Source organism: Centruroides sculpturatus, unplaced genomic scaffold (genome assembly GCF_000671375.1).
Source record: "Centruroides sculpturatus isolate CEXI.00-Female unplaced genomic scaffold, Cexi_2.0 scaffold36, whole genome shotgun sequence".
Lineage (NCBI taxonomy): Eukaryota > Metazoa > Arthropoda > Arachnida > Scorpiones > Buthidae > Centruroides > Centruroides sculpturatus.
In genome coordinates, this window is record NW_019384384.1 from 1,431,474 (window position 1) to 1,444,980 (window position 13,507).

The 13,507-nt window shown below is 24.4% G+C and overlaps 1 protein-coding gene across 1 annotated transcript in view; it reads left to right on the plus strand.

Moving 5' to 3' along the window:
* LOC111618015 (zinc finger protein 277-like) overlaps positions 1 to 13,507 on the plus strand; it is a 54,045-nt gene that overhangs the window by 21,239 nt on the left and 19,299 nt on the right. Inside the window, exons 3-9 of the mRNA XM_023359434.1 lie at positions 971 to 1,062; positions 2,910 to 2,992; positions 4,953 to 5,044; positions 6,462 to 6,526; positions 9,388 to 9,433; positions 11,853 to 11,985; positions 12,064 to 12,140. Of these exons, the coding sequence (XP_023215202.1) occupies positions 971 to 1,062; positions 2,910 to 2,992; positions 4,953 to 5,044; positions 6,462 to 6,526; positions 9,388 to 9,433; positions 11,853 to 11,985; positions 12,064 to 12,140 (588 nt within the window). The remainder of the gene's footprint in view (positions 1 to 970; positions 1,063 to 2,909; positions 2,993 to 4,952; positions 5,045 to 6,461; positions 6,527 to 9,387; positions 9,434 to 11,852; positions 11,986 to 12,063; positions 12,141 to 13,507) is intronic.

The window sequence follows — 13,507 nt, forward strand, 5'->3', positions numbered from 1 at the left end:
GCTGTAGGAAATACAAGCAGACATATTTAGACCAAAGGTTATGAAAAATTACAAGTATATTGCAAGCCATTCCCATATCTCACACCAAAAAATTTTAAAATATTTAAATTTTATGAGTGTGTATCTAAGTATTTATTGTTTATTTATGGAGCCATTATTAATTAAAGCTAGATCTAAATTATAAAGGTAATCCAAATGATACTGATGATAAAATAATGTTGAAGTCAAGAATAAAGCTATCTGAATATAGTTTTATTTAATTTATATAGTTTATTACACAATGGGAGCAGAATGGTGCCATATTGAAAATGCTTGATTGTCATATTTTTGTAATTTCCCAAAACTTGATGAGTTGTATGCAATCTGAATGTTGTAGACATTATTATACATTTTGTACCAGAGCACACTATTATTTATATGCTTTTGATTTGTTTATACGTACTTTTTAATTAGTCTGAAGATGATAGTGGCTGACTATGCTATGTTAAAGTTGAAGAATTTCACAACACCAACTGGCCATACTGCTACAGGTTACCCTAATAAAATTATATTAATTTAGTTCAAATTCATATGTCCAGGAATGTAATTTCAATTTGATATGGAGCCTATAGCAAAAGGAATGCTTCTTTTTTAATGGATTTCAAGGAAGCAGTTAGGTTATAAAACAGAAGTTTCCTCTATTTGTTTTAAAACAAATTTTTATGTAAAACTTAAATTTTTGATGTCTTCACTTTTATATTACATATAATTGATTAGATTTAATATCTATACAATTTTAAAGTTTTATATATTAATAAAGAGTAGCATTATAACTGTTACTAAAATTAATAATCAAAATATATTTTATCATTAAATATCAGTCTCAATTCATAAAGATGAGATGTCAGATTAAATTTGCACTTTTTAAATTTGACTATCAAAATAAAAATTTATTGCTTACAATTTATTTGAAAAGTTTTAACTTTTTCAGTTACATTGAATATTGGAGAAAAAGGTTTGGAGAAGGCACAATTGTAGAATTCTGTCCAGTTATAAAAACAAATAGTGAGAAGAATAGTTCTGGTAATAAATTTATTTCTAATTTCCATAACATTTTTTGAAAATATATACTTAATATGTAATAATAACAATTTACAATTAGTAATTATAATTAGTTATAATCTTGTTGGAATTTTTAAATTGTGACTGTTTTTAATAAATAAATGAATTTGATAATAGTTTTAATGAACTTTTTGTTTTAATAATTTAGTAAATTTTAGAAATAAAAAGAATGCTTACTAAAGATTAACTACAAATAATAAAATAACTTATAAATAATAAATATTTTATGTATTTATAAATGAAATAAAAATATTAAAAAATAATCAAATAATCAGTTATGAAATTTCATATAGTCTATTAGATGGTTTAAGATTGAACTTTATATTTGATGCAGTTATTAATTAAAGCAGCTGTATTTGTCAGAATGTGATGTTAAGTATACAATACCATACAAGAACATTATCTCTTATTTGATGTTTAGTTATGTTGTTAATTAATATTATTTAATGATACATTTTTCAAGACTAAAATAATAATATTTTTAAAATGATATATCTAGTTTGACCATGTAGTGTTTTGTTTATACACAACATTATTACTTTCTGTCAGTTTGCTAACAGAATTAAAATCAAAGATGATACTGTTTTGATTTATTTCATTTCATTCATTCTGTAAACTCTATACTGTAGAAATATATTTTATTTTAATTAAAGTAACATTCATGTTTAATTTAAAATATTAAATAGCTTTCAAGATAGAAGAGAACAATAAAATTTTTTCATAATGCTTACAAAACAACAATTGAATGGAAAAACTAAAATTACAGCATGTTGTATTATTATGCTTGATTATAATCCATCAGGTGTTTACCACATACGATTGAACAGATATTATTTTTAAAACTTAATGCAGTTTATGCAGTTCCATCTTAAACATTGCTTTTTCTATTTCACTTATTTTATAATTACATTTACAACAAAACAAATTGATAATGAAAATAAAATGAAAGAAACATGGAAAAAATGAATGTCTGAAACCATGTTTTTAAATTAAGCTGCATACATGTTATCTGCTTCAGAAGTGCAGGATATATGGCATTTTTATTTTTGTTACAGCAGTTTTCTGCAGATTATATATATATATTACAATATTATAATTACAATAATTTCATGCATATATATATATATATATATGCAATTATTGTAATTCAAGAGAAATTTAATTTTGAAATCATATATATATTTTTAAAACATATAGACTGTTATAATTAACTATTTGTATATCATATATCAGATAGATTAACTTTTATTCATTAATATATATTTTTGTTAAATTCTAACTTTTTTCTTTTTGAACTATTTCTGTCCTGTGGGTAATAACAGGGCCTTTTTTCCATACTCATCATGGGTTTATCAAGGTCCACAATAAGGACAGGGACAGTTGAATGTTAAGGGAGGTCTGCCATATCTGGGTCAACCTGCTTATGAAAATTTCAGAGCTGATCCAGACTTGAACCTGAGTCCCCAGAGTAGCAGACTAGTGCTTTACCTTATGCCATCCAGCTATCTAACTCTGAAAAATAAAATTACTTTTTAAACATTATGTTGCCTTGATATTTAATGTTTTGTATATTATTACTCTCTTTGTTACAATTAATATATGTATATATATTTACATTAATTCTGATTTATTAATAATATCTATGATATCCATGTTAGTAAAGTTATTAATTATAAAGAATTGTTCCTAATCACCATAAATGACTTTCTAATTTTTATAATTTGTTTAATATTACTAAATGTTCTTATTTTTAAGTTTATTAATGAAAAATTATTATTTAATGATTTTTCTTTTGTACTTTTATTTAGCTACTAGTGAATACTTTTATTTATTGTGTGATGTCCTCCCAGAAGATAAAGCAATTCGAGAAAAATTACAGAAACAAAGATTAGTAAGTTTTTAAGTCATTCAATTAATGGTTTTGATATAAGCTACATATACAGGTATCCTTTGTACAACACAGTGTTACTCTAACATGATTTGGGAAATTGTCTATAAAATTTCACAATTTTTAAGTATAAACTCCATTATTCTATATTTTTTTTTTATTCAAGTAAGCATACATGTTGTCTGAAATTTTAGAATATTGAAATTTTCAATTAATTTTGTGCTTTTGTCAGGTTTACATCAATGAAAACTGATGGGACAAGGAAGAAAAAATTTCACTAACTTTCCTATCAACCAAGTGTTGTCATTGCTTTCAGACTTTGCCCTTAAGACTGTCACTGTGTTTTGTTTTTATACATTAATTTTCATATTTAGTAAAGTTTTTTTTTTTTTTAACTTTTTCTACCTCGTAAGCACTAAGCAGGCCTCTTTTGACAAGCCCATTATGGGTTTGCCTAGGCCCACAATGGGGCAGCTGGGTGGCAAGGGATAGGGCCTGACATATCTGGATGGACCACCCTCTGAAAAATTCTTGGGGATTTTTCAATCCTGGGTTTCCCAGAGCAGTAGGCTGCTGCCTTGACTGCTTGGCCTTCCAGCCTTTAGTAAAGTTTATTTAAACATTTTTAGGTAAGTGTTATTAAACTTTTTTTTAACTGCTGGTAAGTAATCACTCATAAAAATGACAAGCAAAATACAGCAGTATCTCAGTACTCAAACTGTTCCAACCGGAACAATTCGGTATTCAAGCACAAATTCTGGAAAAAATCACTAGGAACTCAAGTGAACAAACATGACTTGCTAGAACAAATTATTGAGTAATAACATATTTTTATTTTGTCATCCATAGAATATTATGATAAAAATAAAAAGAATGGCAACATTTCTGATATTTCTGATCAAGATCAACAAAAAAGCTCAGATGATGATACTTTGAAAAAGAAAAAGCCCTCCTATAACTAAAATTAATATTAACAGTATTTTAATTGTGGTTGTTAGTTAATTACTGATTGCTTTAACAAACATATTTCTCTTAGTGACGAAAAAGAATATTATACTTTTGTTAACTCTGAAACCTAACCCTGTTTTGTATTAGCCCTTTGGTTTGTATAGCATTGATTTGCTTAACAAGGCACTTTTTCAGAATGTATCTATATGTTATATGTATGTTGTCAGAATGTATATTATATGTTACACAAGGGATACCTGTGTGTTTGTATATATAATTAATTTTAAAAAAAATTTTTCTTTAGAATAATGTTAAATTTTTATGAGTTTTTATTTTTAAAATAATATAAAACATTTAGTATTTATAGAACATAATGTAGAATAAGATATTAAAATTTTAATTTGTTGATCATTTTCAAGGTTAGGCTTTTTTATCTTAAAAGTATTTGCAAGAGAGATGTTTTGAAAAAATATGAATGACAACTTTTTCTATTTATAATGAGTGACAAATGTTTTCTCACTAAATTTTCCATGGTTGTTTCAATTTCTCCCTAAATTAAGTGAGACTCCATCAACTTGGCAACACAACATTGATTACCAGCAATAGCAATGTAATTGGATGTTTTGATCAATACTCCAACTTAATACAACATATTAATATTATTCAAATAAACAAATGTTTTCTTTCTGAATGATTAAACCATTGAATTTACCTTACTTCTAATAATCTGACAATCTCTTTAATCTAACATTATTCTGTTCTCATATATGTTGGATTACAGAGATTATACTGTATTTCATTGTAGAAGAACTTAATATCATATGCAGCTAGTTATTAAAATGTTTAGCCTGATTATTAAAATCAAGTCTTAATTATTTAAAGGAATTTTAAAAAACCTTTTAAGATTTTTTGTATTTTGAACAATGAAAAATTTTATATCACTATTATAAAAAATATTGTATTTAAGGCAATGCTTTTATATTTCACTTACTTGTTTTTTTTAAATTTGTTTTAGGAATATATATTAAATGAACATCAAAAGGAGAGAAATGATACTACATTCAAGCACTCATGTTTATTTTGTAAAAAAGTGTTTAAAGGAAACAGGTATTTATTATTATTATTATATATGTAATGCTTATTTGTTATTATACACAAATATTGATTAATACTTAAATTAGAATACTGTGAATTTGAGGAATGAATTGGAAAATTATAATTAATATATACAGTATCTGATTGCAAAAGAGTAAATGGAATTAGATTCTTAAAATTGAGTTTTTAATTTAAATCAATTTTGTTTATTGCTCAGAATTTTTGTTAGCAATAAATATTTATATTCAGAAGAAGCATATTATCAGTCTTCAGTATTGTGTGGTCATATAAATATACTCCTGTACTCAAAAAATAAGGATAATCATTAATTTAGCCTGTATATCAAAACCTACTGATCAGAACAGCATGATACTTAACATACAAGCAGAATATTATATTTTTTGTGTAACAAAACAATTGAAAAGCAAAATATTAACCTAAATTATGTCAAACCAAAAACAAGAAAAATTATGAAGCATTATCATAAATCTTTTTGTATAGAAAATTATTAATATGGTTGCCTCTTGCACACAAGCTGCACAGTGATTGCTCATGCTGATTATAACATTGTTTATCAGCTCTGTTGGGAGCAAAGAGTTTATTCTTGAACAAGAGGATCTTGAAGTCCCAGAGTATTAGTGGAGTCTAACAGGGTCCAACTTGTTCAAAATATCCCAAATATGTTCTATAAAATTTAGGTCTGGAGATTTTGCTGGCCATTCTATATGATAAATATTTTCATTGTCAGGAAAGTCATTGACAAGTGCAGCCATAAATGCATGAGCATTAGCATTTATGAAAATGATATCTGCACCCACAGTATCTCAGAAAACTTACATGGAGTTCCAAAACCTCATTTCTATCTTCTTGCAGTAATAGCAGCCCTTGCAAAAATGTGGATCTCAATGCAGCCATTTAGCATGATGCCACTCTAGGCTGTGATACCAACACCTGCAAACTGATCTGTTTTCACAATGTTCATGGGACTGTATTGGGTTCTTTGCTCTCTTTAGGTACAACCCAGAAAATAATTCTGGTTTAATTCAACCAGAATTATTTTCACTGGTGAATTCAATTCAACCAGAATTATTTTCACATAATGCTCATGCATTTATGGCTGCACTTGTCAATGACTTTCCTGACAGTGAAAATATTTCTGGTTGAATTAAACCAGAAAATAATTCTGGTTTAATTCAACCAGAATTATTTTCTGGGCTGTATCTGGACTCCTATTTATGAATTGGACAATTATGCTTATTATTTGTTCATGAATATATATATTGGAAAATCTTGATAAAAACTTTTCATATTGATAACTTTTAACTTTGCCAGTGATGATATTACCATATTGATTACTATAATAAAATTTAATTATTTAAGATTGTTTTAAATTATTTTTTATTCATAAAAGTTACTTTATTAATTTCAGGGCAGATCTTTTTAGTCACATGGTAATAGATCATAATTTTAATATAGGACACTCTGACAATATAGGTGAGGAATCTTTATTTCAATATATTCTTAATTAATTTTTATTTATTGTTAAATAATAATATATATCTAATAAGTGAAAGAATAATGACTTTGTATTATAAATATTAACTTGAATACAAATAAAAATATTTTATATATTGTATATTATGAAATTTTGCCATTATAGTACAGTAATCTAAAACTTTGAATTAAGGAATTAAATTTTTTAAAATTTAAATCAAATGTGTCAATGCATGTTGTGTATTTTATTTTATGTATTTGACTTGTGCTTGTATTAATCTCAGGATGAGCTTTTTCAATTTGAAAACATTTATTAAATATTTTTGACTACTAAATCTTTTTCAGCATTTTATCTTTGAGTAATACAGTTTAGACATTTTAATTTTTCAATATTTTTAGTGAACATAATGAAAATAAAAATTTCTTATATGTTTGTAGAGCTCTTGAAGGTTGAATGCAGTATATAGTTTGAATACTGCTGTTCTAGTAGATCTATTTTGTTACTTATTATATCGAAAAAAATATTATTATTACCAAAAGACAAAAAAATAAAATAATCAAATTTGGCTTATCTTGTTTCAGTTACATTATTTTTTATAATATTTGTTGCAGTAATATCTGATTGATTGATAATTGACATCAGACTAAAATTTTGGACATACTGTAATTGACAGTTTAAAAATACATTTTAAAATTAGGATGTATCTTTAATGCCACAACATCTTATAAGATATTGTGGTACATCTCTAAATTCTATTATTTAACTATATAAGTTTTTCCAAATTTGGCTGTTTAGGTCAGTCCCATAGCTAGAAATAAATAATTGGGGCCACAGGGGCAAGCTGAAAAAATTCTGACTGGTATTTTTCTCTTTTCCAGCCAGCATCAGGCCTATTAGCTACAGTCTAAGTGTAAAAAAACAAAACAGTAGTTTAAGTTTATATGATGATAGCTAAAGCATACATTATATATACTGCATAAAGGCACTGCTGACTAAGCTGAGGGAGCTTAGCCACCTCATAGCCCCCATAGGTATGGTTCTGATTTAAGTGGAATTTTACAAGGATTGTGTTTTATCTAGGATTGTGCTAGTAATCATTGACAAATAATCTCACTAATTTATAATGGTTCAAAATTTTATTCTACACCTGTTCTCATGTTCTTTTGCATATTATACTTTTAACTTAAATCCATAATATAGTTTGGTCTTCTGATCTATTATTACTGATCATAAACTGAAAAATTAGCAAGTGAAAAAATAATGTCACTTGCTAATTTTTCAGTTTTACATACTTCAAGGGATCATTTCTGTATTACCATTTTGGCTCCTAAGATCAGGACTATTTTTTTTAAAGGTACAAGAGAAAATGTCTCATATAAGCTGATAAATACTGTAATTGGTTTATCAGAAGACACAACAAACCATTTAGTCATTTATTTACTTAAATTTTAAATTATTTTCATAACTTATAACAACTAAAATTCTTTATTTGATCAATTTTTTATATATTAGTAGATTTTTTACATCACATGGATTTATCTTGAAGCTTGTGACCTATCCTGTTTCTACAGGACAGAATTTTATCAATTTAAGATTATAATTTTAGTTTTTTTACATTTCAAAAATGGTAAGAATTATATTGTTAAACTAAGAAAATAAAAATAAAGTTAGAAATCATTTCTTTTAGCTATCATCATTATTATGCTACAGCTAGAATAATGTATCGGCTACTCATTTTCCAAATAAATTAACTTCACAATACAAAAGATAGAGAAATTGATAAAATAATGTACATTTTTTTAGTCATTTATGATTTTTATCACAAAATTTTAATGCAGTTATATGAGATTATTTTTAGCAGTTTGTCACAGTAGTTCACTTATTTTGTTATTTTCCCTGTGTTCAGTTTCTATACAGTGTCATTACAATATTTTCATTGTTATCTATTACATATTAAAAAAATGCAGTTTGCTTATAAATGTATCCTTTAATAATTTCATTAAACATTTATTAGTAAAGTAACTGAAATTTATGATGTTTAATATTATGCTAAAAACACAGTGAAATGTAATAGATTTTTTTCAGTGTTTTAATGTCTTTTGAGAAAATTGGTTGGCATTATTTGGATGGGTTGGGAACAAGTTAAATTTTTCTCAAATGAAATAATGGAAAAAACACTTCTTACATTGAAATTTTCAGGATCATATTAGATGTAGACAATGGAGTATGCCTCTATTTACTTTGTAATAACTTCTTTTTTGCCAAAAGTGCTTTTTTTTATATGAAATTGTAGGAATGTATTTTTTCTTTTTTAGAATTTGTTTGAAATTTTTTAATCTGTTAATTTCTTAATTTAAATAAGAAAATGACTACAATTTTATTTTTGATCAAGAAAAATCAATTAGTTAAATAAATTTCAAAGGTAAAATATTGCAATATTAAATTTTCTCTATATTTAAATTTTAAATTGGTATTCTAAAATTGTTAAATTTTATATAAAAATTCTTTAAGTACAGTGCAATAAATTTGAAAACAAATAGATGATAATTGCATTTTGAATGAAATGTTTGCATAATTTTTGTATTTGTAAATAAAAAAAAAGCAATTTTGAAGATAAATTTATAATTTAGTAATTCTGATTTATTAGCTATTATATACTTATAAAACTTAAGAATTACATATAAAGTTAATTAAGATTTTATCAATAAATTTTAATTTTATAAAAATTTAACTAATATGTTTTGAAAATATATTTACAATTTTAATTAATATGCCATTAAACTTTAATCATCAGCTATCAAAATAACTTGAGTGAATAAGATGTTAAAAACATATTAAAATAAATTTTTTTTTCTTTTAGTATTTGGAAATGAATTTCTAAACATTTTACAGGAAAAGCTTGAAAGGTAAATTTGAATTTATATAAGCCTAACTTTTTCTATAAATCATAAACTTTTATGTTTAGAAAATGAATAATTTTAGAATTTCAAATTGTTAATATATTTTTAATTTTATAAAATAAAGATAATGTAAAGTTTTAACATTGCAACAATTAAAATGAATAATTTAAAAATTTTTTCTTTAAATATAATAGATTTTATTTAATTAACAATCACAAACTATACATAGTAGACTAAAAAACAAATCTTTTATTTTCTTTTAAACTTTATATACATGGTTTATTATCTAAATTATATATTTTAAAACTAGTATTCAATATATTATAAATTTTTATTATTATAAAAATGGAACTTATATTTTACTAGAAAGATTGTATAATAAAATAATTGTGTATGATAAACTAAATTGTGCAATAAAATAATTTAGAATTCAGTTTTGCACTCCTTATCAATCTAAGATTGATGTGTAAAATCAAATTTTTGAAAGACTATATAAAGAAAATGACAAAACTGAAGAGAGCTACCCTCTAAACAATTTTTTTTGAATTAATAATAATAAAAAAGCTCAAATAAAGAATTTAAAACATAAATATGGTATAGTTACCGGTCTGCTTTCTACTTTCGAGCTGTGTAATAGTTAAAAAGTAATAAATAAATAAATAGAACAAATAAATTTATCACTAAACTGTTTTCAGTTTCTTGTTTGAAATAATAGTTTTAAAAACTAGATACAGAATGTCCATTCATAATATTACATTTTCAAAAATAACAATTAAAAAATATTTTAAAATTATTTACTACTTTAAACTTTTACATTAAAAGTTTAAAATTTAATAAACTTGAATAAAAGTGATAAAAGATTTATTTGAATAACAAACAGATCAGTTTTACGAATATAAAAAATACTGAAAACATTTAATTAGATAAAATTTCAATTTAATAAATTGAAAATAAAATTGTATATGAACTAATTAAAGCCAGATTCTTGCTTTTGCATGATAAATGCATAAAACCAATATTTTTTCAAATGAATAGTTATAGCAGAATATTATAATGTATTGAAAACATGATTGATCAATGAAAAAAGTATATCAATGGTTTATACATGTTTGGAATATGGGAATCTAGCCTAAGTCATTTAGAAGCTGTGGTTTAATTAAGTGTATTATATTTGTGAATGTTTTATTACAATATAACAGACCATGCTGGAGCATACAGAAGGCTTCATGCATCACATAAACCATTAATTTGACATATTTGGTCTAATAGATTATGCTGTAAGTTTTTAAAATAAGGAAACAAGATTTGAAATGTATGTGATTTAAAATGAGAAAACTTGCAAAAATGAATTTAAAATATTTTAAGATTAAGTGATTGTTTAATTTGTTGCTGAAGATGATTAAATTGCTGAAAGTTAAATGTAAGATAAATCTTCAAAACTGGAAGACTGACATGCATGTTAAATGATTGATATTATTGTTTATATTAGAGAATGGCTATTCTTCCAGGGCTCAAAATTCACCAGCTATCTTGGTCACAAAGGATTTTTCCTACTTGCCACCAATATACTCTACTTATGACCATTTGAACTTTTGACTGCATTTCCATTAATAATAATATAACATTTTCAAATAGCTATGTTTTGTCAATATGTCTAAATGTAATTCTTTTCAAGTTATTTCAACATAAGTAATATGTGAAATTAACAAAAAATATATAGCAAAGTCTTTATTAGCTAACACAGTATTCATGTATGTTGTTTATAAATATTTTCTTCTTATAACAAAATCACTGTAACTTGAAAATGTTTTATATTTTCCTGAACTTTGTTATTAGTAAAATTTTAGAAATTAAAAGATAAATTAGATTAAAAATCAATGTAAAATATGTTGTTTTTTAATTTCTATATTACAGAAATAAAGTCTGTATCTTAATTTCTGTTGATAATAGTTAGAAAAAATTAAAAAAGGAAAATTAATGAAAAATAAAACATAATGTTTAAAGAATTTGTCCGTTATACAAAATGATAAGTTATATGTGATAATTTTTAAACTACTACAAAAAATTATAATTTTTTTCTGAAACCTACCCAAAATGCAGATATGGCAATTTCTCAAATTAAGCTTGATAGCTAAAAATTTTGAGCCCTGTTGTCCTGTATTTTGAATTCTTTTAAGTTTATATAAAACGATATTTAATATTTTTTGAAAGGATTGTATCATCATTTATTTTATATGATAAAAAAAATAATTTCTCACACCACAGTTTAATGTTGTTTTCTCCAATTTTAATGTAAATTGTAGATGTGAAATTGTCAATTTATTAGCATATTTTGATGATAAGTTGATGATGATATAAGTTCATTTTATAGTATGACAATTGTATTTGAATAATGTAAATTCTTCTATTATTAATTTATTTACAGTTTACAATGCTTGTATTGTGAAAAAATATTTAAAAATTGGTCAGCATTGAAGGAACATATGAGAAAGAAGCAACATAAAAGAATTAGGCCTGATAACACATCATATGATAAATTTTATCTTATTAATTATTTGGTAAGTAAAAATTCCCAAACTTCTTTAATTACAAGTAAAATTATATGAAGTCCTTGTAATAATATTTATTTATTTTAGGAATCAGGAAAAAGTTGGGAAACTATTCAGAATGAATCTGATTTTTTCATTAAATCTCCAGTTGAAGATAGTGATGAGTTAGTAAAAACTTTTATTTTGTAGTTAATGAATACATATTAATATGTAATATTTTCTCAAAAGTATAAAATTCATATATTCAAATATTAGTTATTGATCATAAACTCCTTTTTTTCTAGTTTGTTTTTCTAATTTAAATTAAATCTAATTATTGATGAATTTTTCATAGTATAGCATTAATATAATATTATGAACAACAGTTAAGAGAATGTTTTTTATGCAAATTAAAGTGTATTTTTATCAGGCTAGCATTGTTTACATTACTACCTGATATAATACATTATACAAGTAATACCAATATAAAAACAAGGATATTATTTCTGTAAGATATAATTAAAAAATGAAATATTGTAATTCAGAATTATCTTTAATCTTGACAGTTTTAGCAACAAACCTTGAGATATTGCAAATCTTATTGAACACTGATAAAAAAAAAAAAAAAAAAAATGCAATTAGTATGCCTTTGCTTTTGCAAGTTTATAATTTACAGTGGGTGATTGGTTAATGAACAGTTCAGACTGCAAACAAATTGCACAGCGAACATTTTCACAAAAGATTTTTATGTTCTGACAACAAACACAAGTTCAGATAATGAACACCTCACAGAACAAATACAAGAAGAAGTGTTGCTGCATTTAAGATTTGTAAAACTATATTTTACTGGTATCTGAATGGTTTATGGAACGAGACTTTACAGTTGTATACATAACCTTTTTTGCACTAGTTGATTTCTGTTTTCTTAATTTTTGTAAGTGCTTTTCTGAACTTTTTATTTCAAAAAACTGATGATAATATGCGGCCCAAAAAGAACTGTGTTTACAATAGAAATTAAGCAAAAAATAATAGCCAAGGTAGAGAGTGGGCAGATGTCTGATGTTGCGAGGCATTATGGCTTCAACAGATCTACTGTAGGCACAATTTTAGCTAAGAAAGATAAATCAGAAAGAAAGACATAATCAATCTCAAGCAGATAAAGGAGTAATGAAAATCACATCTGAGGAACAAAGATTGCCATCCATAAAAAAATGGAGAGATTGCTTTTGGTTTGTTATTATATATAAATAAACATAGTAAGAAAGTATATAATTTTTAATTTATTTTTATTAATTTGATTAATTCGTTTTGTAAAACGAATTAATCAAATTCCCATAAAATTCTATGGTAAATTGATCATCAGGTAATGAATATTGTCTTTGAACAAATTGTTTGTTAACTGATCACTCACTACATAAAAAATATTTTGTAATGTGATAAAGATTCTTGTATGGTTACACTTAAAATTATAGTGCTTTAGTTTTGATGTAATAATGAATTTTCATTAAAAGTTTGTAAGTGATTGCCAGTAATTAATATTAATTTTTCACAA